General features: G+C 43.3%; 1 protein-coding gene across 1 annotated transcript; it reads right to left on the reverse strand.

Moving 5' to 3' along the window:
* Positions 1-1,690: 1,690 nt before the first annotated feature.
* KLHL8 (kelch like family member 8) lies at positions 1,691-24,544 on the reverse strand. The gene is made up of 10 exons (XM_064711537.1): positions 24,435-24,544; positions 15,801-16,103; positions 12,286-12,834; positions 9,945-10,131; positions 9,097-9,240; positions 7,851-7,962; positions 6,067-6,235; positions 4,805-4,964; positions 3,639-3,840; positions 1,691-3,236 (listed from the first exon to the last, which is right to left on the reverse strand). The coding sequence occupies exons 2-10, from the start codon at positions 16,008-16,010 to the stop codon at positions 3,113-3,115; spliced, it is 1,857 nt and encodes a 618-aa protein (XP_064567607.1). The 5' UTR covers positions 16,011-16,103; positions 24,435-24,544; the 3' UTR covers positions 1,691-3,112.
* Between the last annotated feature and the right edge of the window lie 1,498 nt (positions 24,545-26,042).

The following is a 26,042-nucleotide window of genomic DNA, read 5'->3' on the forward strand; positions in this document are numbered from 1 at the left end:
TGCAACAGGTGCATCTGTGATTGGTCCCATGCAGCTGTTTCTAATTAATGGCCAATCACAGTCAGACTCTCAAACAAGCCTTTGTTATTCATTCTTTTATTATTCTTAGCCAGCCTTCTGATGAAATCCTTTCTTCTATTCTTTTAGTGTAGTTTTAATATAATATATGTAATAAAATAATAAATCAAACTTTCTGAAACATGGAGTCAGATCCTCGCCTCTTCCCTCATCCTCAGACTCCTGTGACCACTGTCACCAGCCGGTATTCAAACAGGAGGGAAGTCTGCAGTCTTTCTGATAGAAGTGGACACATGTATTTGGTTTATATGTTAAAAAATACAAGTATCATATGCTTTGCCTTTTAAAACTTTCTGTTCTTAGCTGAGTATTTTAGCAGGATATCAAAAGCAAAGAGTTTTGCTGTCCGAATGGCTCTATGAGGAATGAAATTCCATAGGGAAAGAGGAGTATTAAACAGTATTTGAAGCTGGGGCAGTATAACCACATGGACCACAATTCCCTTTGAACATAAAATAAATAAGGTGGGGGGAGTAGGGCCTTCTTCCACTGTGGTTGCTCGGTCCCTCAGCATGGAATGGAGGGGAAATTCTTTTGTCATCACGGTTCCTTGCCAGGACAGGTGTCAAATCACAACAGCTTTATGTGCAGGCAGATCACTGCAGTTTGTCACCACAGTAACTCTGTATTTTTATTTCTTGTTATACTTTGTCGTCATTAGCACACTTCCAGCAACAGCAATTCTAAAACCAGCTCTGCACAAAATGCATTTATTTAGCTGTGGTGCCATCCAAGATTAACAACGTGGGACACCACTGTTCTGGGAACAGGCTGTTCCCTATAAACCTGCTTTGCAGTGATCTTGCCAGTCCTTGGGGATACACCTCCAGAGCCCTGACAAGAGTGTTGGGGCGGGGGTGTACATTGAAATACAAATGAGATGCCTGTTTTAGGATCCTGTTCAGAGCTAGCACCATGTGACTTCCAGCTCTTCCCACACGGCAGAGGATCCCAGAGCTTTTGCTGTTACCTGATTTCCCTGCTGCTTCTCCCTTTGGTGCCTGGCAGTGATGTGCTCAGTGTGGTTCACACACGTGTCACCCACAGGCTGCACCCACGGGTGCCACACTTCCCTACCGAGAAGAGAAGTGCATCAGCTGGCAGCCTGCACTGCCAGGCCACCTGGTTTCTGCTTTCACAGCAGAGTGGTTTTGGTTTAGAAGGGGGCCTGGCCTGCAGCAGGGGCACCCAGCCCAGCCACTGTTGCCTCTTTTCAACCAGAAAAGAGATTTCCCATGAGTTTTCCTTTTTTCACATGAGTGCTCACAGAGGTGTATCAGCTTTCTCTTTCCATCACTTCTGCGAGTGCCTCCCATGCAGAACCACTCCACAGAGTCAGGGCCATTTGTAAACTCAGGGCTTATGTGAGCCAGGACATCCATTTGGTCCCAGAGAGGGAACTTTTATCCCTCCTTTTCACACGTCAGAGTCAGGTGAAGAGCCACAACGGGAACCACATCCTTGTGAGGAGAGCAGTGCAGCCCATGGCAGTAATGCAGGATTCTCTCTGCTAAAAGAAGCTTCCTGTAGAGAAATGTTCACTGCAGAAACCAAAAAATACACAATGCTGTTTCTCAGCACCAGTATGCTCCAGACATACAACAAATGAGGTGCTTTGAAGTAAAAATGTTTTATTGCAATATTTCATTATTTACAGTACCATTCCCTTTGGGTGCAAAAAGTACACCAAAGTGCAAAGCAATTTTGGGCAGGAAAGCCAAATGACGGTAACTCAGCAGAAAAACACAACTGTGCCTCCTCACTCTGGCTGTCCTGCTTCCTCCTGAATACAGAGAAGTTTCCTGCTCTCCCTGGGCATTTGGAACAACCTGGCAATTGTGGAACTTTGGTCACAAAGGATTGTCAGTCTGTTCAAGGCGATGCAGGAACAGGAATCTGCAGTCTTTCCTGCAGGACTTCTCTTGGGATTCAGGGTTTGTAATGGGGTAACAAGACATCTTTGTATGCAGGGCTGTTATGTTGCTATCTCAATATTTGATGGAAGTACTGGTTTTTTCCCAATTATCTTTCTTGCTGACTCCCTTTGATTCATTTAAGGTTTTGAGGTTACTTATCTGCTCCCTTAAAAGAGCAAGTAACTCAAAAATGTTACCAGAGTTGCTACTGGATACTGAAATCAGTCGAGTCTTCCAGCGTTGCACTTAAAAAGTTTTACAGAATACCACAAATTTTATTATGCATTTCCATTTTCTATAAAAATGGTGATTCAAAACACCACTGAAGCCTACATTTTTACACACTATCATCTCAAAATAGGACAAATTATACTGGTTACTTCAGGACCCCTCAACAGAAACTCTCCTTTGAAAAGGGGGTAGTAACTACAAATTTTATGGAAGACTAGAGAGTGGCAGTATTCCAGTGGCTAAACTCAGGTCAAGAATCAGCTTTCTAACAAGTCTATTATTTGAGAAAGTACTTTGAAAGACAGTTTTCAGACAGAATCCCTGCAATTTCCACTGCTGCCAGCATTCCCTTAGGAGATAAGCAGTGAACTTCTCTGCCTCAGTTATCTCAGGGTATACATCAGAGATGTCGTTACCTCTAAAACTAGAGACACCTTCTGTTACAAAGCTCTTGTACAACTGGGAAACATTTAAGACTCCATTCCAGAAAATAAGTTAAATGAAATGGCACTCGAGTCCTCAAGAGAACATGTAGCAGTAGCTGCTGCTGCTCTCCTTACCACATGCCTGATTTACAGTTCAATATTGAGTCCTTGCAACAGCTGCCTCAAATTATTTTGAAATTGTAGCTTCTCAGAAATGGGATGATTGCAGTTCTTGGCAAGTTTCTTCTTGGGGGTCACACTTTTATTCCATGTTTTCACAGGCTTTTCTGTATCACTATTGATGGAAAGCCACCAAAAGCTTTACAGTTGCAGAAAATACCATTTTCACAAAGAAAATGTGCTGGATTTATTCCTTAACCTACCATACAAAACACAGTGTTTAGAAGCTCTGTGGTGCCTCCCTTGCAGCATTCCTTTGGAATTTGGAGGAGATGGCAGGGCTCACATGCAATCCACAACGTTGCTGGATCCCTGGCCCACATCCCGGATCTGGCTGCTGAGACAGGAGCACACGGCCACGCCTGCCCCTGCCCTGCAGTGCGACACCGAGCCCACGAGCTCCCACCTGCAGGGCAAAAAGAAAAATAAGTTCCTGCCCTTTCTGAGCAACCTGAAAGTATTTTCTGTGCCTGAAATTCTATTACACTGCCTGCTCTTCACTTTGCACAAAAATGCACTCCATTTAGTCCAAAATCAGACTCAAACAAGTACAAGAGTATAGATTGTTACTGAATGAAAGGGTGACAACAAGGATTAGAGAGAAGCAGAGGAGGAGGAGGTGCTTAAATATTTACAAGACTGCCCTAGTGATATAAGCAGCAGTCCTGCACTGATAGCCATGGATATGACTCAGTTACTACCAGGAAACAACAGCTAGGCTCCTCCTGCACACTGCTTCTATGCAGCTTTGGTTTTATACAGGCAGATTTCCTTGTCTTATTAGGACAAACAAAACATTTGAAATTACCTGTTCACTATGGGATCAAATGCTTCCACTGTATTCAGGTACACGTTGCCATTATGACCTCCAACTGCAAAAATTTTTCCCATCAGTGTTGCTATGCCAACACCGCCCCTGGGAGTCGTGAGCTCTGCCACGTATTCCCATTTGTTACAGCGAGGGTCAAACCGCTCCACCGAGCTCAGCGGCGAGTTGTCATCAAACCCACCTGCAAACAACCACCACAGGGTCAGCTGCTGGCACTGCTGTGCAGGGAATATCCAAGACTGGCACTATCAGGTCATTCTCAGCATTTGGGGGCCCTGTCTGGCACTCTGCTTACCAGAACTTTACAAGCTCCTAAAAATTAATCCAACAGCTCACCCTCTTCTCACTGCTCAAGCATCACCTGAGCAATGACTTTCTCCTACTCAAGTTGCAAGAATTCTAATTTTCTTATTTTTCCCTCTGAATTCATAATATTTATAATGAAACAGCTTCCCAATTGGAAGAGAAAGAAACCTAACACCAGTAAAAGGATGGTCTCAAACTTATTTTACTTTACGCAAAACATACTCTAGCAGTGTTCTCAAATTACAGCATTGGCAAATATAGGGGAAAAAATTTCATATAAGACTAAGTGATGCATTCCTCTTGCTGGGGAAACTGTCAGAGGAGCATTTTGTTCAAATTATATTTAAGCACTTACAATAATACACAAATCAGAGCTTTTTAAACTATCACTGTGGCACACCTACTTGGCATCTTCCTCTCTCAGGAAAGCAGGTAAATACAAGCCAGCACAGAAGACAAGAAGCTGTGGAGTAAGTGCAAAAAAAGCTACTGCTGTCTACACTCAGATCACTGGAGTTATGTTTGAAAGCACGTGAATTCAAGAATCATTTCCTAAAAGAAAACTCAAGAATAGTGAGTCTTGAGAGGATTTTCTAATAAAGATGTACTGTCCTGAACAGATCAGCCCTCCTGCAATGTGGGTTAGGAGCTGCTTTTCATTTCCTTGCTAATGTACCTTCGTTTAAGCATGACCTGGTTGTGCTTGCATTCTTCTCCTGCCCAAGAACACCAAGTACAGGTCAGCTCTATCTGTTCCCAGTTCCTCTAGCAACAACAGCCTCTTCCAAAGCCAAGCACTTGGCAGCAGCAGCACTACAAAATGCCACATCCCTACTCACCCACAACATACAAGCAGCCGTGGAGCTCACTGACACCGTTCCCAGCCCTTCGCTGACCCATCTCTTTTACTTCTATCCACTTATCCAAGTGGGGATCATATTTCTCCACACTGGAAAGAGATGCTACACCATCATTGCCACCCACGGCGTAAACATGGTTCTGGAAAACAGTTGTACAAAGATTATTATGATGTAGTTGCCTTTACCCAGCTTTTCGTAAGCAGTGTTAAAATTACATGAAAATGTGGTATATTCATTTAATTTAAGAATTCCAACAACAGTTTTAAATATCTAACATAAATTCTATCTCTTCCAATGAAAGAAGTGCAACAGTTTTGTAGTGTTGCAGCTATTTTTCAGAGCATGGGGGATTAAAGTATTTGCATTAAGTTAATGCATTTGGTACCTTTAAACATAATGACCATGACAATCCTGTCAGCTGAGTGAGATAGGAAGCACTATCCATATCATTAGAACAGTACTCCTCCCAGTACCTCAAAAACTGTTGAAACAGTTCAATTTGCTGTGAGTATTATCTTAAATATCCTCACTTCTGTTGTGGTGTGTTTTTAGCTTCCGGGTCCTTTTCTCAGGTGTGCTAATATTCCCTTCCCCCTAGCCCCTTGCTGAGTGTGCCCTGTCAATCAGGCTAACATACCAGCAAGGCCTCGTATAGTTGGTCGATTTCAAAGGATGCTCCTCAGGCCTGGGGGACATTGGCCCGTATAGGTGTCCCTAGTCCCTTGAGACCCTGCCCCTTTCACCTGGTTGGTAGCTCACCTGTCCCCTCCCCTTCCCCTGTCCCTGAGCTTAAAAGGTTAATTAGACCATGCGGCCTCCATTCTGTTGGAGAAGTTGCCCCGGTTCAGACCTCTGTAACCGTGGAATAAACATCTGGATATAACCCTCCAGCAGAATCCTCTCCTTCTTCTCTTCACCATCGCCAGAAGCTCTCTCTCCTGAAGTAAATAGAGTTCCTGACAAGCGTGGACTTGCACCAGTGCCCCGCTGCAATCTCCAGCAGCCAAAGTATCTCTGGGGTAAAGCACCAGAGAAGCCGCCTTTGGCTCAGCAGCGAGGGTCACACTGACCCAGGCACAATCTAACTGGTTATATTGGGATTATTATTCCAATAACTTCTTGCACAGGATTTTGATGACTAGAAGTGCTGACACCCACCAGCTGCATTTTGTTTCAGACCCTGTGCCCTGCCTGGTGGATGCAGGTTTGGGAAGCAGCAGGGCTGCCCGGCAGGGACTCACCACAAGCGCCACGGAGCCGACGCCGCCGCGGGGAGTGTTCATGGAGGCCACGGTGCTCCAGCGGTCCGAGTCGATGTCGTAGCGCTCCACGTCGCTGAAGCACGTGTTGTCATCCAGGCCCCCAATGGCATAAATGGGGCCGCCCAGGGACGCCAGGGCGATGCCTCTCCTAGGAAAGCACAGCAGCAACGCCTCAGTGCAAGGCCTCAGCCAGAGGGAGCCACACAGCCACTGCTACGGTGCACGAACGGCACCTGCTTCAAACCAGGGCGAAAAGAGTAATGGAAATTTTAAAAGTGACATTTATAGAAAATCATGTTGCTGGCCCGCTGCACACGTGCGTCCTTTTCACTGAATGCCAACTCTAAGGCCAAGCCCTCTGCTCACATATTTGGATACATGAAAATGTCTTAGATATGATTTCTCTATTTTATTAAATCTGAAGATGAACCAAAACCTTCTGGGTTAAACTTTGTTGCTATAGCTGGCTGCTATCATTTGAGAATGATTGGGGGTGATACTAATACATATTAAAAGGCAACCCTGTGCTGGATATTAAATAGCTGAACTCTAGCAAGATTTAATTGTGGTTTCTTCCATTCTGGTGGTTTTTAATTGAGTGTTAAGATGGTTGTCAGATTTGTTTCTAACAATTAGACTACAATCAGTATTATAAAACTGAAAGTAGGTCTAGAATAAAAGCATTAAGTTTCTGCTTCAACCACCAAGTGAGGTGAACTACCATGTTCCTGACAACACTGTTGTCTCATTAAAGAGGGAAGGTTCAGAGATACTGAGGCAGGAGCAAGGAAGGCACAATCCTTCTGCAGAACAAACACTGTGGCGATATCCTGGCCCTACCTTTTGCCTCAGCAGGTAACACAGACACCACTTCATGGTGGCATTTTTCTCCACTAACTATTCCAAGCCTTCCATGAATGGGAGGAGTGGAGCTGGGAAGTAGCCAAGCAGCCCTTTCATTTACCTGGGTTCTTAATAATAAATGTCACAGAAATCTAGGGCTGATTGTTGCTGAGATTATGCCCTGGGGTGGAGGCAGGATGCAAGAAGTAGAGCAAGACACTTCTAGGAGTCTGGGCCTTCTGCTTTAACTAGGTCACAGCTACAAATAGCTTTCAGACTTAAGCCATAGTTATTATTTCACTCCTACTTGCATGTGATGCTTTGAAAAACAACAAACATCACAACAGAATGCAGAATTAGGGACACTGATTTCAATAACAGCAGAAAAAAAAATACAGATCTGTGAGTCCAGTAACTCCTTATAAGAAACTGAAATGTCAAGACAAAAAACAGACCTCAATCTGACTTTCAGATTGCATGTTTCTGGCCTTTTGTGTGAAAACCATAAGCAGCTTTTTTTCCTGCTGTAGTATTTAACTTTTTTCATTTTCACTGTGCAGTATTTCACTTCTCATGTTTTGCTGGCAGTTATCTCACTCATTCCTAAAATGAGCTAAAACTGCACAGAACCAGTTCATCAGTTCCAAGCTGTTTACTGGGCACAGCAGAAAGGCCCTGGACACCAGAGTGTAAGCACAGCTGGAGCAGAAGATGTCCCTGGTCCAGAAGCCAGCTCCTCCAAAAAAAGAACAGAAGGGTGATACATTCATAGCATAAAGCTCCAAAATAGGGTAAAGAAATTCCTAGAAATGGAACAGTTTGGAAACACCAAAAAAAAAGCAGGACAGACAGGATGTTTTTCAGCACCAGCAAGAAATGGTACACCACAGACTAGGACTTGGAGTGTGGGAAACATATACCTCTTTGTGTTCATTGATGCCTTCATCATCCACTTGTTTGTGAGAGGATCAAATACTTCCATGCTTCCTAAGTGCTCATTTCCATCATGTCCACCTACTGCGTAGACTTTACCTGAACACACAGACATCTTTTAAAACAGACATTGCTTGGCAACATCTCACTTTTCATTTATATAATATCCCTGCCTATGTGGAGACAAAGAGGTCAAATAAAGGTTCAAGTTTTAAAATGTTTTCAGTATCAGAGTTTTATATGCTATATTTATAATCAGGAATCTATTCCAATGAGAACTTTTATACAAAGCTTGAGATGATGTAAACAAAAAACCTTTGCATAATTTAAGTACTGCAGGTCAAATCAGTTTGGACACATGTACAAGTCTCTCCAGATTTTATATGAAGAAAAATTATCTCTGTTCTGCTGCAGCAACAGAGGGGCTGCTAAGTACAAGAGAAAGCTGCATTATTGGTGCTAAGCTGCTCTGGACTGCACAGATCTGTGTTCAGAAGATGGAGACCCAAAAATGAAGCTAGGTCTGCTCTTGGAAGAGCTATGGTCTTAGTTACTTTCCAGGATGGATTTAAGGAGGAAGGGAGCTAATATGAGTACTAGCAAATTCTGGGCGACTGCTGTGTAAGGCAATTTCTTTATAAATGGATTTAAAAAAATCAACTATTTAAGGCCAGAAGCTATATACACTTCAGTTGGGCTGGGAGGAACCTTTAAAGGTCACCTAGTCCAGCCCCTCTGCAATGAGCAGGGACATTTTCATTTTCAGATTGCTTATAGCACTATCCAGTCTGACCTTGAGCACTTCCGGAGATGGGACATTTACCACCTCTCTGGGCAACCTGTTCCAGGTTTTCACCAACCTCACTGTAAAAAACTTCTGCTTGATATCCAGTTTAAATCTACGCTCTCTTAGTTTAAAACCATTACCTCTTGTCCTATTACAAGACACCCCACTAAAAAGACTGTAAAGTACAGAAAGGCCACAATAAGGTCTCTTCCCAAGTCTGAACAGCCCTACTCTGTCAGTTCCCAGTAATGTTTTTTCCATTAGCACAGTCTCAGATTGGCTCTGGACCAAACATTCTTTCAAAGGGGGAGTAGCTTTACTAAACTGAAGACTATCCAACAATTAAACAATTAGTCTGCTTCTTGTACAGCTAGTAAAAGCACCAACTCTGCAAAAGGAGCAAACAAGTCCCTTTTGCCTGGGGTTGCTTGAATAGGGTTACTGACCTCCCACAGAAATCACACCCACATGCCTCCTCCTGCTGTTCATTTCGGGGCCGAAGAACCAGCTGTTCTTACTGATGGAGTAACACTCAATGCTGCGGAAGGGGTCACCCGATCCACCTCTGCCTCCCACACAGAACAGCACACCTGGAGAACACAAAACAGGCTTACAGAGAACTAGCAGGAGGATGGGCAAAAACAGCTGTATAGCAGAGCAAACTGAAAATTATGCAGTTTGGGGGAAGCTGTATTTCACTTCAAGGAGCACAGTCATCGCCCTTCATAACTGGGTACTGCATTTTGGCCTTTGCTTGACATACTGCTACGGCAATTAGCTATCTACGCTCTTGTAAAAACAATGGCTATTTTAAATATGCTTTTTGTGGTTTGGTTAAGGAGGTAAATTGTTTGTTAAATATAATGATACAGAAATTATGATCTGCAGTCAATATTCATCACTCACTTTTGATGTAGGTTAGCCAAAGAAGTTAGCTCAACCTTCAACACCAAAAGATAACTGTCCACTGTTTTCGGTACAGCTTTGAACAGATTGCCTGGTCATAACATACATATAACATACATAACAGCTCTAGCTTTAACAAAGATAGAGCTAATCCAGATAAATTATTAATGCTTAAAGAAAGAAAATGACTGCTAAAGTTCTGCTAGGAAAATGCAGCACATTACCGAAATACCAGAGAGGTACATAATGGCTTTCCCAATTTTGCATCAAGGCATTAACAACCCTCGATATCAAGCTAAACCTGCTTTGATATCAAGACACCTGCACAGATGTGCTGCTTTTTCTCCACACCACTCCCTACTGGGTAACCAGACACACATTTAATTACCAGCAGTCTGCTTCCTTGGTGTTGTGCGAATGGAGTACTCAAAGTCAGGCACTGCCCTGCTGCTCAGGTGAAGGTGGTAGTTCCTTGCTTCATCCAGCAAATCCCTACATTTTAGATTCTGCTTGACAATCTCTTCCTTTGCCACAACACCCATAAGGAAAGAAATGGGCAAGAGAGGCAGCCGTACCTGACACAAAAATGAACACAGTTGGAGAAATGGCTGAGCTGCTGTCACCATGCAGTGCCGCACATGCAGCAGCCGGCAACTCCGGAGTGAGCCAGTCGGCAGCCCCACGCCTCTCAATAAGGAGAGCAGCTCTCAGAGTTGTTCCACACAACAGTGATATGAACAGTTCTTTTTGGTGATAATGTTTGCTACAACCATTTGCATTTCAGCCACAGTGGAGAAGCGTCCCTTGGCCCAGCAGTGCTGAGGAAAGAGACGAGCTGCTGCCCATGCTGCACCTGCACCCGCCCAGTGTGATGCAGGCAGCACCTGCAGCTTCACCAGGGCTCTGTCAATTAGTCTGCTGTCGGGCATGGATCTTCAGCTCACTGCCATGCCACTATAAGAGGGCTTGTTCACTGGAAAATGGCTCATTTTCTTTGGGTGGCAAGTCAAAAAGGAAACACTTAGTCACCATGAACTAAGTGCCTATAAAGGAGGTATTGCTAGTGCAGTAACACCTTTCTTTAAGGCAGACTTGGCAAGCTTAAAAAAAAGTAATAAATATTGAGAGAGTAATAATTGAGAGTAATAAATATTACTTTAAAAAAGTAGCAATTGTTTCCTTCTCTAAATCCTTCCTGCCATTTATTTTAGCAAACCTTTCATCCTTCTTTTTAAGACAAACAGTGCAGGATACAAAGTACAATCAGAGGCAAAGGTGGGACAGATGTTAGTGGGGGGAACTGAAGCAAATCTCCACCTGACTTCCTAAGGTTTGGAGTCAACACTGTCAAGCAGCTCTCAGGTGGCTCAACAGGAATGGTGCAGATGTCCATTACCTCCAGTGCTTCTCAGAGCAGCAGGATGGGGCTGTTACAGCACTGACAAGAATCTCTGTCTTGAAGCAAGCATGTGTCTCTACCCGTTCTTCCTCACCTCCTGGCTTTCAGTCCCACTTTTTCCTTTATTTTGGCCCAGCTTATTTGAGGCTACTTTAAAGCACCACTGTAGCCCTGCTGACAGGCTCCTAAGGTTAGTGACATGGTAAGCACTCCAGGCTGTTAAATTCAGAACCTCACTATAACAGTGAAACCCATAAGGCTGAATATGACATAGATAATCATCATCTAGAAGCCCAGGCGTGTCTTTTGCTGGCAGTAATGTCCAAGTCAACCAATGTCTCCATATGCTCTGGCAAACCGCCCATATTTACAAGAAGGGGTTTACTTTTTCTTTGCTTGAATCTAGTCTCTGCTTTCCATCAACAGAATACAACTGTTAATATCATCTGCTAGCATAACTGGGCAATAAATATAAATTTCTTTTAAAAAATCTTTAATTATATTGCCTGCAAGTTTAAGTATAGCATAATAAAGAAGGGGGTTTTGTACCAAAAAACCTCATGCTTGTCTAGATGAAACTGAAGGTTTTTGGAAGACAGCTAATAAATCCTTGTGATCTTTCCCTAAGAAATGTGAAAAATTATTCATGAAGACAATGACAGCAGCATCTCAGTGGACCTCTCCTTACTCACATAATGCCAATATTACAATTCAGCCAAATGCAAAATAATCAAGTTAGAGTTCAGTGACAACTAAAACTGCCCAGGCAATCCTACCTGCTAAGACACATGGAATGTTTTGCAGCATATGGTATGCAAATTTTTCCCAGTGCAGGCTCTTCACATCTGTCTCAAATACAGTGACACAACTTGATGCGACATATCTCTCCTAGTTTCCTTTCCTAGCCATGTAAGAAAACCCAAAAGCTTTGCCTCCTTTCTTAAGTACAAATACATAACAGCAAGGACAGCGAGCATATCAGGCTGTAGGAGTGGCAAGCCAAGTGAAGTGATGGATTTATATTCTCTCTGTTTTGTGTCAGTATAAAACATTTCTGCTCCACCACAGATGTAGCTTTTTGTTGGTTCCCCACCTCCCAGCCATGAGCATAAACTGAGTACTCTTCCCCCTACAGAAACAGGAGAATATCACTTCCCTCCAGTATTCAAGAACTCTAACTTGCTTCCACTGTCAACTCCCAACCCTGAATACCGGATGAGGCACCAAAACCTAGGAACATTTTCCCCTTGAGATCTACCCAAGTACAAAAAGGCGATTACACAACTAAACCAGTGATGACACAGGGACTTGGTGCCTCAGTCTGCCCTACCTGCGCAAGGATCTCATCCAGCCACGTAGCATGATGTTGTGGATTGGCCAGCAGCCACTTGATAGCAGCATTGTAAACTTGCTTTTCATTTTCAATATTCAGGTCACTGGAGGACAGGAGTTTATGGAGGTGCTGTGGTGACACACTCACAAAGTCCTCGCACTCCATCACTTCTGTGAAATGCTCACAAGCAAACTGATCGGCCATGTTCATCAGGTCGACACGGTTGTGGCTCTCGGCAAACGCCCTGACTGCCAGGCAGTTGGAGGGGTGGAAGTGCAGCTTCATGTACTCACAGCAGGCCTTTGCCACCAGCTCTACCTGCAGGATGCAGGCGGCGTACAGCAGGGGCTGCACGTTGTCCACCGTCAGCGTGAGCCGCGAGGAGTACGCGAACTTCACCAGGTCCTCGATGGCATCGCCGTCAAAGTCCCTGATCTCAATCAGCTTCTGCTTGGCTTCAGCCATTTCCGAAAGAAACATGGCTCGGAAGTACGGGATAACGCAAGCTAGCACCAGTTTGTGGCAGGAGATTAGCTTTGAACCAACCTGAAAGAGAAAAGAACAAAAAACCCTCAATGCTTTACTGGAACGTCAGTTTTGGCTGTGAAAGCAGGAACAGCGAAACTGAAATAAGAATTCTGGACTCCATGTATTTTGTCCACTCAAATTAACCCACTTTGTGCTGTATTTCTGACATTACATCCAAGTATCCCAAGAAATTCCAAGCTGTAGCTTGGCCATGAGAGTAGAGCAAAGCTGTAACACAGGTAAGCAATAGCAGTGATGCACTGAACTTGCCTTCCTTTAAAAGCCTTATGAAATATCCCTAGAAATATTCCAGATGCATCCTGGAGACAGGAGGAGACTGCTAGACACTTATTTTATATGTACTTAGAGACTTTAAGGGAGTCAAATTAGAAAGGGACATTTTTAGACTACTTAATTTAGATTTCTGGACTTCTGGACTTCAACTACTGTTGAAGAACTGATATTTATAGAAGCAAATTCATCTATAAACACAGGAATAGCATGGAATAACAGCTATTTCAGGGGTTATTACAAGTTACCAATCACTTCAATATTTTTAGAATGTTTACCCACAAAAGACAGTGTACTCCCCATAAAGAAAAGGTATTTCTCAAAATTCTGATCAGAAAATGTAAAATAAGCTGTTTGTGTACAAAATTCTATAATTCCACTACATTAAAAAAGAATCTAAGTATTGAAAAGAAATGAACAATCTATTTCTTATATGTGTTCCAGGAGTGCTTTCTTACAGCCTTTGTCACTCAGCACTAATATAAAGGGATAGCTGGCTGACATAAGTAACCAGTTTCCCTGACAGACTCAAATTACATGTTCACTTTCAGATGAAGGTGTTACAGAGAGCTGTTGTGCATTTGAGAAAAGATGCTAAATTATAAAGGATATTTTGGTTTTTTTCTAGCTGTGATTCAATACTCACTTGCTCTTACCTTCTTAAAAAGCATGATCAACACAAGTGTAACCTACCTGGTGAGCAGTGAGCTGACTACAGAAAGCAAACACACAAGAAAGAGTACGCAGATTAAAAAAGAGGAAAAGATGGATTCTTCAGTGTGAGATCACCCCAGAAAGAACAATTCAGACCTACCAAATGAACAAAAAGCAAACCACCAGGAGAAAAGCAGATGGTATTCATCTGCCACTCTTCACCTTCTAACAGCCTTCTAAGACTGTTCATCTGACAGCAGCAGGAGAGTAGGTGAAATTCCAGAATTTAACTTCTGGAGCAGAGGGAGTCTTCCTGAGTGCTCCCACAGCTTATCATTGTTACACCATCAGCACTCCAACTAACTACCATATTGATACAGAAAGATGCTACTAGTGGTCTGTTGCACCAGGGAAAGCTCTCAGGGTGGAAGTGCAGCTTCATGTACTCACAGCAGGTAACATTCTTACCTTCAGACACTTTAATTCTGCCCATCATCCCACTCTCTAAACCTCTCTTTTGAATTCACTGGCTTTACTATGTTACCCAAATCTGCTTAATTTTAAATTACAGAATGGTTTGGGTTGGAAGAGACCTTAAAGGTTATCTCATTCTACCCCCTGCTATGGGCAGGGAGACCTGATATAGCATGTTCTTGCTATCTGGAAATCAGAGTTCCCCTCCAGCTACTATCATATTTTAAGAGCAGCAGTTAAAACAATAATTGGTCTGACAAAGGCAACACTAGAATTGCTCACTAACTCAGGTCACACACAAAAGCAGAAAGTTCAGTAGAGATCTGATTATTCTTACAACATGAGTGAGACCTGAGCACTATGGGAAGAAAAACTGAGCCCCCCTGAAAATTCTAATTCAAGTACATAGTTCACAGCTACTTGGAAATCCCTCATTTGGGAAGCCATACAATAAGATGTATGTCCACAGGTTGCTCTAGCCTTCACTGGAAGCCAAGTCATGTCACCTAACATTCTTAAGTTACCAAAAGAGCTCCACACAGATCATACAGGTGAACATTAATACAATGCTAACTTAGGGAAAGTTAAACTGCAGCCCCAGTAAAGTGTTTTTTCCAAGGCAAGTTTCCATAGCAGGAATATACATTGAACTATACTTATAAAATAGGACTTTCTGCCTTTTTTTTTTTTTTTTTTTGCAAGGGTAGGTGGAAAGGAAGGAAGATAAGAATGAGGTCAAGAAGGAAAGGGATGAGGAGGGTTGGTAACACCAGGGACCTGCATCTGTCAAAGATTATCCCTGTTCATATCTAACAGTCTAAGTAGCAGGCTAACAACTTCTCCTAAAGGCATCTGTCATTTGTTCTTGGTTTAGGAACTGTGCTTCATTCCTTAAATAATTATCTTGAACTAGCAAGTTGTTTAGCTAAGCAATACTTAATATTCAAAGGTGCTGGCACCCACTTCTATGCACATTAAATACAAGTTTATTGTAATCAAGATATAAGTAATATACAGCTGTGTTAAAAATAATGCCTTAAAGCAATGCTATGCAAGAATCATAAAATTTGCTTCATCCCTCTCTTTCTCTACTCTTTGATCAGCTGTAGAACACAACCATCTGGGTTTTTTTTCCTTCTTTCTTTGAAGAATGATGGAAGTTAGATTTGTTCCAGAAATCCTGTTTGCTGAGAAGAATCTAGCAAAACAACACAAAATGCAGACATGGAGGTAAAATTGGGGATGAAAGTACATTGAGAAAAAAGAGGCTACAAGTAGCTGGAACTGCACAATAAATAGTGACCAACTGTGGGAACTTCTGAGAAGGCAAGTTGGATACACTGAAAGTCATGTACTTCCACTCTCAGATTATCAATATTTTAGGTGTTTTCATTTCAGCTGTAAACTTCCTAAATAAGGAAAAAAACTCTAGAATCTCTAGAAATGTCTCAGAGGTATTCTGTGGTTTCCACACCCTTGCCAATATTCACAGCCAACTCCCAACACACTTATCTGCAGCTGAATCTTCAGACTGATACATGCAAGGTATATGTGGCAAGTATCACCTTCAGTGTAACATCACAGAGCTCTCCAGCTTCAAAGAAGTGAAGAAGAGAGCTGTGAAAATCCTTCCAAGCCTCGTTGGCCTCGAACACGAAGACATCCTCATCACTGATGGAAGGCTGAGTTTGCTGCTGCTGCTGCTGCTGCTGCCGCCTTTTTCCCTTTATCAGCTGTTGTTTTGCCTGCTCAGGGACCATGGATTCTGAAGCCATTGGCTGTCACTGCATCAGTCTCCAAAAACTCCTGCCAAGATAAAGTCCAGCTCATCAGGTGTTAGATCCTAAAATTCAGTTCTGTTCATCTTCCTGTTTAAAAACACACACAAAAAAAGAAAATGAGACATTAGGTAATGCTAGTACATAACACTTCAATTACATTGTTATACTACCTATGATCTTGGGGAAGGTTAGAGGTGAAGGGACCAAAAAAGAGACCCACAGCTAAGAATCCTATGTAGGCACCTTTAAGAAAAGCCATTATTTATGAACTTGTTGTCCACACTTCTTGATAAAGACATGAAAAAAAATGGTAAATATGTATCACAGAATCATACAATTGTTTGGGTTGGAAAGGAACTTAAAAGATTATACAGTTCCAACCTTCGATTAGACCAGGCTGCTCCGAGCCCCATCCACCCTGGCCTTGAACACTTCAGGGATGGAGTATCTGCAGTGTTTTTGAAAACATTTTCCAGTGTCGCACCACTCTCACAACAAAGAACTTCTGCCTAACGTCTAATCTAAATCTCTCCTCTTTTCATTGGAACTGTTCCCATTTGTCCTATGACCACCTGCCTGTGTAAAAAGTAACTCTCCCTGTCTTTCATAAGCCACCTTTAAGTGCTAGAAGGTTCTCCAGAGTATACTGAGAAGCATGTTCCTCTTACACTGACCACCTCTGATTCTATGGCTTCCTACTTAATTTATGATGCATTCATTCTTCATTCTATGCTAAGAGTTGACTGCTGTTTTTCAGGGATTTCTGCTCATGGACTGTGGTGTTGGAGGAAGTGGACTGGCCAAAAGAAGAAAAAATTCTTCTGCTATAAAAATTTAAGTCACATGTCTGGGAGCAGAACTGATTTTCCTTTGTGAGATTTTGGAAGTGTCCATGTCTCTTACTAAATGTATAGCTCTTCAGGCATCAGTACTGGAGAAAAGGCAGGAAGTGACCTGAGGCAACTGCACTTGTTCCTGCTGTAGGTCACAGGGTCGGTGCTAGCAGCATCCTGTGTGGTGACAGAGCTGGTGGCTGCACTGGGCCAGGCAGGCTCAAGTGAGATCAAACATGCAATATTTGCCTGTGGTGCTTTAAGTGAGGTAAGTATTCTTCCTTTAACAGATATGTAAGATAAGGACCTTACTTCTTCCAAAACTACAAATTAGCTCAAAGATATTATTGGTCATGGGATCTTTACACATTTTATAGCAATGAATACTTTTTTTCTGCTGAAAAGTTAGCTTCATTATACCAGATTTGACAAATTACTAAGGTATTTTTCTAGTTCATTGTGATATTTTGGTTCTCAAATTAATTCTCCATGACTGGTACTCATGTTTAAAATGCCCTTCAAAGAGGTCACTACAGCACTGAGATCTGAAGCTGACACAGAGCTTCAGACACAATCTCCTGAGGTTATAAAAATTACTACGAACAAACAAGAGGGAAAAGACTGGCATTGAAATGCTGTACAGAGATGCTGAAAGGCATCATTATTCATTCAACATGATAATGCAGCTAAAACACAGCACCTCTAGCCAACACTTGTAGGGAACTCATTTTGGGCTTTGATGGACACTTTTGTTTCACCACTCCCTGCTCACTCACATCCAACCATTGCTACAGCGACTGAAGACACTGCTTTTACACAGAACTGCCACACTGCTAAATGAGAGTTCACAGCTCCCAAGCCATGAGGTTTTTCCATCTGACACATTTACCTTCCTGCTTTAATTGCAGCTGCATGCAGACTTTTTTTACCTGTTCTGTGTCTCAAGGTTAAAAAGGCTGATGTGAACATTTTACCTATTCTGGATATGCCACTGTAAACACCAACATAACACCCATGAGTCTTAAGAAAGAAATCAGCGCTGTTGGGGTGAATTTTTTATGCTACAAATGAACTAAGCAAGAGTACAAAAGCCACACATAACTGGTTTTAAGCAATGCTCTTCGTCCATATCTCATGCTTATAGCAAAAAAAGGTCTTGGAGATGCTCTGAGCTCTTCCCTGTAAGAAAAGAACTTCAGTGCATACTTGGATTTATATATTTGATACATACTAAGTACCCACTTGATATCATAGGGGAAGAAACTAGAAATTACCCTAGAGGAAACCAAAGGCATTACTCAGGCACACAGCCATAGATAAGAAAATCACATCTGGGAGAGAGTGCCCAGTATTATGATATCAAATGTGTGTATGGGAACATGACAACAAGTCAGTTACTGTTTCTCAGGTAGAAGTTTCTGCAACATATTAAAAATTAACAAGTGTAATATAACCTTCAGAAATGTTCAGACAGCAATTGACTGACATACTGCAGCTTTTTTCTGATGAGACTTGGTGGCAGGTAGATTTTTATTCTTCCCCCAAGTCACCGATTCAGCATCTTGTTTCTGTCATACACCTAGGCCATGCAAATCTTTTTAGACATCTGTCCCCAAATCTTCCACTGGTCTTAATTACAGAAGCTCACAATTTGAGTGTTCAAACAAATCATCTGCTATGGAAAGTACCAGCTGTAGCCATACTTCATTTGCAAGAAAATACTGGCTTGGGCTCATCTTTAGCAATAAGCCTTTTCTGTTCTCAGATTTCAAACAAAAAAAAAATTTTAGTAGCACTTGACTCAAGATACTAAATTCTGAAAATCAGAAGATCATACCAAATTTATGAAGATTATTATATTTCAACTGCACAAACTAAGATAAGAGCTTTTACAGATTTACTCCCCAAACCAACAGTAATTCAACAATAACATCCAACTACTTGAGGTTAGTTTCACCCTGGATGAATGCCACACACACACACAGTCTTTCCTTTCTAGAACAAAACGCTGTCTTGGCCATTCAGAACTTCTAAACAACATCCCTCTTTTCACCTTGACAATTAAGTCTTCTGTATACATATTTTGATGACATTAAGGGCATAAGTGACCATCACAGCAAGTGACTGACTCTAAGGCAACTAAAGGAAGTGCCTCATTCATAACATCATCTATCAATCCTTGTGAACAGCTACTTGACACTTTCCATGAAGAAGTAGCTGTCTCAATAAAAAAGAAAAACAAACAAAACAAGCAAATCCCACACATCTTTACAGCTCGCCATCATTTGCTGAGAGCCACTCAGCAATTTCCTTGTTCAAGTTAAATATTTAGAAGCACTGATGATGTCTGCTATTCTCAAGCTGTTCCAGACCCCAAAGTCTGAGCACAGGCCCTCAGGCAAGGGACTGAGGATCTCCTCCTAGCTGTTCCTCAAACTTATAAAAGCAAGAAAGGATGGGAGCTCAGAGCACAAAAAGCTATCTTACAACTGCTCTAATTCAGATAACATCTGAATTCAGTAACATCTGAAAGTGACATGATTTTGATTCAGACATTCTAGCTAAATCTTAAACTGAAGTGTAAAACTTTTCAAGTCACACTGAGTACTTGTGTTCAGTAGAGATAAAATACCTCCATTTTGAAGCAAAATGAAATTAAAACATTAGGCAGTGACAGGACAGGAATAACATCACTCTGTTTTCCCCCATTAGGAAATTAAACCCCAGGAATCCTGGTGGACGAGCCAATTGTGATAGATGAGTAATGTGGTGACTGACTCTCACAATTAATGGACAAATATCATGTATACAGGTTAAAAAGTTTTATAGATTTATAGCTATATTTTATCCCTCACGTGGTTATCAAGGGACAGCTGGATTTGGGACATCTGGCAGGGCTGGCTTGTCACTATGGTGACATCTGACCTCCAACCAGGATTTGAGGAAGAGCTCTTCACCACTGGACAGTGAAGAAGGGGTTGATGGACAGAACTTCAAGAGGGATTAAAGGGTTAAAAAGGGGAAACCTCCCTTGTGAGGGGGCTGAGCACATGGCAGAGAAAATCTTTTGCTCCTGGTGTTGTAACCTTTTTTCTCTATTCAGCCTTTTGTTGTGTTTTTGATAAGGTTTCATAAACCTTCCTAAACCATGAGGAGGGAGCAGCTATTTCTCACACAAGCTAGCCATTGGAGTGCATGGCCTCCTGTCCCTGTGGAGCACCTCCAGAGGCAGTGCCCCAGAAAGAAGGGATTATCCTTTTTCTTTGTCTGACACACGGGAGGAAGGTACTTCAGTGATATAAAACAAGCAAAACCACGACTGCTGCTGTAACAAAAACAAGGCAGTGTTCAGGTAAGAGGTATTATGAGTCCTGTAAATCCAACAGTGCTTACGATCAGTGGTACAGAAGCTGGAAAAAAGGTGGCAGAAGTGCAGGAAAAATAAAGATATAGATGAAGTTTCCCCAAATATCCTGTATGTCATTTTGACTACCTACCCCCAAGACGAACTAAAATCACATCATGATATGTGCAAAGAAGGGTGGTGAGCCTCCCTCAAAAACCAAAAAGGCTTTTTAATTGAAGGAAACAAGAAATTTGCCTTTGTATGTGTGGCTGTGTAAAACTAACTTGTCTAACACAGAGCCTGCTGAGTCTCTGTGGGTAAGGAAATGCTCTCACTGCTGCCCACAAAATCAGAACAGCAGAGGCAGCAACAAGATCTCCTCCAGTTTAATCCAGCTAACAGAGAAATTGGAGTTGTTGCCTTGTGCTGGGCTAAGAAAACTTGAATGTTTGGAGAGAGGAGAGCTGGCAGAGCTAAGGAAGACCCCTTAGGGAGGGAGAGAAGTGGGAAGGGCAGGAGGCAGCTGCAGTGCAAACTGCAGACGAGCAGCAGCTCTGGCAGGGACTGTGCCCGCAGCTGTTTCACTGCCCAGGCCGGCCACAGCTGCACCATCGAGCAGGACCACGGTGGGGAAAAGCTGATAATGATGAAATAGTGTAGAAAATCCTCAGTTCTCTCCCATTCTCCCTTCTCACCTTTAATTCTATTAAAGATGGTGTGGAAACATTATGCAAAACTGTTCAGATGCCCACACTAATTAGGTCAAATTAGACAAGGCTGGAAAACACGGGAACATTCAAATTACACACTGCATTACAACCCTAAGCCTACTGCACTTTTCAGCAGAAAGTTATTTAAGAAAGAAGAAAAAAGTCAGAAACCACCCATCTAACTGGTTTAGCTTCTTTAAAACCACCAGGATTGCTTTTGTAGAAACACATAGAAAAGTTTCTTAGACAACACTAATTTACAGTTTCTAAATCCTTTCAGCATTTCAAAGGTTCTTTGCAGCAAAAAGTGACATTATTGTTTTGTTTTACTTTTGTTTCACACAGACTGATCAGCAACAGTGAAATGGGTACAGCTAGCACCATCTCTCATAAGTTTGTATAATGAAAATCCCATCAGTGCTGCAGACACACAAGCCATGAATGAGGACTGCCCTTCCTTGGAAAAATGCAACAAAAAAGGTGTTTTGTATAGCATGAAAAACATAGATAAAATTTATTTTGGAAATAATTCTTCCTGGCAGTCTCTTCATGCTGTTTTGAGACAGCTTCTTCCCAGCTCGCTTTGATTCAGTGCTCAGTGAACTTCTCCTGAGGTTTAATCCCAGCTTCCATGAAACACCAGAAAGGCCACCTGTCTCTGGGGATTTATAGAATGACAGGCTGACAATTTTGTTCAGTTTTGCATTTTAAAAAAACAAACAAAACCCTCATATGCCATGATTTATTTATGCTTCACTTTTACGTGTGAACAACCAGAAAAATTGCTCACAAGTCACAAAACAGCAAAAGCAGGACTCTGCTTTGCAGATACAGGGGTAAGTAAGGCATGGATTATTTACACAATGTAAACTTGGGATGGCCCGAAAAGTAGAACACAAAATAAAAACCACTGAAAATCAGTGCAATGGGAGCACAGTGAAGTGCTGATGGATAGATACAAAACTTAACTAGCCTACTGCATTCACAAGAACATGAAACAGTCCCTTACCAAGGGGAGGCACTATGATAGACCATATTAAAACAGTTTAATAGTCTCCACAGCAGCATTTAGTTCAGCCATTCCCAGAAAGTATTAACAGAGAGTAAAATTATTTCTAAGTCATTTGGCAGCTTCCTTTGAATTATGATTTTAAAAATTTAAGATTCTAGCTGAGGGTTAGAACCAATTCATATTGAAGTTAGATACACTCACGATAAGCTAATGATTATTAGATGCTTAAGCTAAAGCTAATTATTAGAGCTTATTTACAGAAGGAAGTGGAGCAAGCAAACCATTATGGAACATACTGAAACCAGTAGAACAATGCCCAGCACCTGGACTCTGTGTTAATCCATCATGAAGCAGGGGGCCTTGGATCATGCCAGAGGGCCACAGAGACCTGATGCAGACCTTCTGGACTTCAGCCTTGGGACCACCGACCCAATTCAAGAGAAGAACTGCACACACATGAAGCACTAATAACCTCATTTTAATACAAAGTGGGGATGGGAGGTGCTGGGGTTATGCATATGTATTATTCTGGGAAATAAACAGAAGGCAAAATTCCTTGTGCGGTGCGGTCACGCATTTCAGGGATGATCCCATCCATGCCACCGGCCCAGCATAATAAACTTTCTAACTTTAACTAGTCAGAGTCTCTGTCTGTGATTTTTGGTTTTAATGATTCAACTTTATCCTCAACATGTAAATCAAGGCATGGTATCCACTAGAGCATTCCAGAAATGTAGCCAAACAATACTTCCCATGCACACACCAGTCCCTTCCTCCCAGGACTCTGCCTCAGCTGCCAACCACCATCACAGGCTCTCATTTAGAGCTGAGATTCACAAAATAAACAGCTCAAACCATAAAGCAGTATCACCTTCCTTTTGTCCCAGAGATGCAAGGCTCCTTCAAAATCTGAAATCCAGAGGTGGCAGAGGTAATACAAGACAAACAGCTTCACAACCCAAGATGCTGCAACCATTGCAGGAAATTATTATTACAAACATCTGTTTGGTGAAACATGCGGGGAAGAACTAAAGCACTGGCTAAGGTGGTGCTGTGCTGCCTTGCATCAAATTACTGGCAGCCATTACACAAGGATCCTGTCTTTGTGTGACCACACTGATTACAGTTGCGTTTACAAATAAACAGCCAACTAGAAAACTGGATGCCAGGCTACTGGCATTCCACTAACAATTAAAAAACTAAATGAGGTTATGAGCACACTGCACAGAAACCCCATGCACAACCTTGCCAGGTAACAATGCAGTCACGCTTCTTTCACAGCACAAGAGTGCACAGATTACAGGGGACTCAGCCCAAACTAACTCAAAAACCTCAGACTACATTGCTTGAAGGTGGCTGAACCTTTTGCAACTTAACCTCCACCTCCAGCAAAGACATATGAGATGCGTCTGTTGTGGTTTTAATGTGACAACACTTGATGAGCTATTTTACTTGTTGTGGTACTTCTCCAGAGTGTGATTTGTTTCTAGATTATCCTTGCAGAAGCCTTTGCAAACATTGCAGAAAGCCAGGTTTCTCTGAGTTTTGTAACTCTGACAAGTGTAGGTCCCACAGGAATGACTAAGGCAAAGGAGGAAACACAGATACACTTCCCAGTGGCCAGTAAGCAATTGTCTTGAGTGCAGATGGAAAAGGGGAACCTACCAAAGGAGGAAGTCAAGCAGGCAGTTCCAAGAGCTGGGGGAGCTGTGACATCTTAATATCTTATTTATTTGAGAAAGGAGGAGAAGCTAGGAACTCCTGAGGCCCTCTCCAGTAACAATGGACAATTTCTTGCTGTGTTTTTTTTTTTTTTAACAAAAATATTTGTTGAGGGTTAAGCTAAGTGACTACTCTTTATCCTTTACAAGATGCCAATAGCGAGCTGACTAAGGCACTACCTTTGGCTGTTGGAGCAGCCTGAAACGCGGGGAATCCCGGCTCAGTTAATTTTTAATTAACTCCTTTAATTTATCTCCTTCTCGGACGGTACGGCTGGGGCTCTCTCTGTGAATGCCCCCGTTGCACAAGTTCCCCGATGCCGAGCCCGGGCACGGCACTGCCTCTGCGCTCTCCAAGCACAGTCCCGCCCTCGTAACCATTTGCAGCGATTCCACCTTAATTCCCCCCACACCGGCGCTCGCTCCAGCTCCCTGGCCCCGATCGCGGCGATGCCCGTGGGCGAGGACGGAGCCGGGCCGGCCCCGCGGCCCTCCCGCCCTAGCGGGGGTGCCCCGGGGGTCGGAGCCCTCGGCGCTGCTGCGAGGAGGGGGAGACCGCGGCAGCGGCATCCACGCCGAGCCCGCTCCCGGGACACTGAGAGGAACCTGAGGGCAGGGGGCGCGTTACATAAGGGCGGGGGAGCCGCCATGGCCGGACGAGCGCGGTACGACGGCGTGGGACGGCGGGGGAAGGGCGCGGGGTGGGATGGAGCCCTCCAGGTGCGGGGGAAGGGGAGGCGTGCGGTGAGAGCCGGGGTGAGCCCCGCGGTACCCGCCCGCTGCCCGCCCCGCTCACCTGCGCTGCCCCTGCCGCCGCGGCGGGTCCGGCGGAGCGCCCGCCACCCGCCAGGGGGCGCCCCGTGCGCATGCGTCGAGGGGCGGGGGCAAGGCCGGAGCCTGGCGGCGCTTCCCGCGCTCCCGCCCCCTCAGATTCGTGGGGCGCGGCTGTTCTATCTTTTCGCTCGGTAGGGTGTGTGGGAAATAGACTTTACCAGTTCTTGGCGCAAAAAAAGGTTGCCCTTCAGCAGAAAACATAAACAGGCAGAGCAGCTCCTGAGAAATACCATGTCCCTGTCCCTCCAGTTAGTGCAATCTCCACCGGAATAATCTTCCCCCTTGAGGGGAAGCCGTGAGGAGTGGCTGAGGTCACTTGGTCTGTTCAGCCTGGAAAAGAGGAAACTGAGGAGAGACCCCATTGCAGTTACAGCTTCCTCGGGAAGGGAAGCGAGGGGGCAGGCATTGAGCTCTTCACTCTCCTGACCAGTGACAGGACCCGAGGAAACAGCCTGAAGCTGTGTCAGGGGAGGTTCAGGTTGGAAATCAGGAAAAGGGGTGGTTGGTCAACCACCCACAGGGTGTTTGGGCACTGGAACAGGCTCCCCAGACAACTGGTCACAGCACCAAGCCCGACAGAGTTCCAAGAAGCATTTGGACAGTGCTGTAGGGGACAGGATGTGACTCTTGGGGATGTCCTGTGCAGGGCCAGGATTTGGACTCAATGATCCTTGTGGGTCCCTTCCACATCAGCATGTTCTGTGATTCTTTGATTCTTTAATAAAAAGATCAGAGTGATCCTGCTTCAGATTTTGAAGGAACTGCTCTCCATGAATCCAGTGAGAGAAGGATGTTACACAGAGAAGGAAAGGCTGTAGCAGCTCCTTCCTCTTCACCTGTCCACCAGCTCTGGCCTCTACAAGTGTATATTATATCTATATCTATATATCTATATCTATATACATATCATGCAGAGAGATACATACAGCCCCTCCAGTACAGGAATACATTTCCCCAATACACACTTTTCCCCTGGTTTGATTTAGTCTCTTTGTTAGCAGTATCTTTCTCTGCCTGTGGAGTAATAAGTGCAAGCCTTGGTCCCATTTGGTCAAAGCTTGACTTCAGAACTTGAAAAGAATTGGCCAGGAAAGTTTTGCAGGCTGTTAGAACCAAAGAAAGACCTTAAGAAAGAAATAGATGCCCTGGGGGGTATGGAGTCTTCCTTGCGTAAAAGCAAGCACAGCTTGCCAAGTGAAAATGCCAGTCTCCTCCAGCCCCACGGATCAAGAGCCCAATAGATTTCCCAATTCCATACTGCAGAGCTGAAAGCTGGACTCCCACTGGATACCAAATGTGCATAATAATTGTAGGATTTCCTTTTTTCCTGAATCCAACACAATTCTGCTGAAAGGCAGGAAGGTGTTTTATAAATCCCTATTTATCTGAGAATGAGTAGCTGGAGCTTTGCAGATCCACACAGAGAAAACATATACTGTTTTTAGGAGGAGATGCACATCTCTTTAGGAATCTTTAAAGGCAAAAATGTCCAACTAAATAACACTTCTGTTTGAGGTGGTCTGTTTGACAAAGAGACAGAACACTGTCCATGAAAATATGGGGATCATTG

The sequence above is a fragment of the Zonotrichia leucophrys genome, chromosome 4 (assembly GCF_028769735.1).
Source record: "Zonotrichia leucophrys gambelii isolate GWCS_2022_RI chromosome 4, RI_Zleu_2.0, whole genome shotgun sequence".
NCBI classification, from domain to species: Eukaryota; Metazoa; Chordata; class Aves; order Passeriformes; family Passerellidae; genus Zonotrichia; species Zonotrichia leucophrys.

Bases quoted from the DNA above. Each gene is read 5' to 3' on its own strand.
- KLHL8 (XM_064711537.1), bottom strand. From the start codon at position 16,010: ATGGCTTCAGAATCCATGGTCCCTGAGCAGGCAAAACAACAGCTGATA. The intron at 7,963-9,096 runs GTCAGTAACCCT...CTGTGTGTTCAG, and splicing joins GGGTGTGATTTCTGTGGGAG to GTAAAGTCTACGCAGTAGGT. The intron at 3,237-3,638 runs GTAATTTCAAAT...TTTGCCCTGCAG, and splicing joins TTTGATCCCATAGTGAACAG to GTGGGAGCTCGTGGGCTCGG.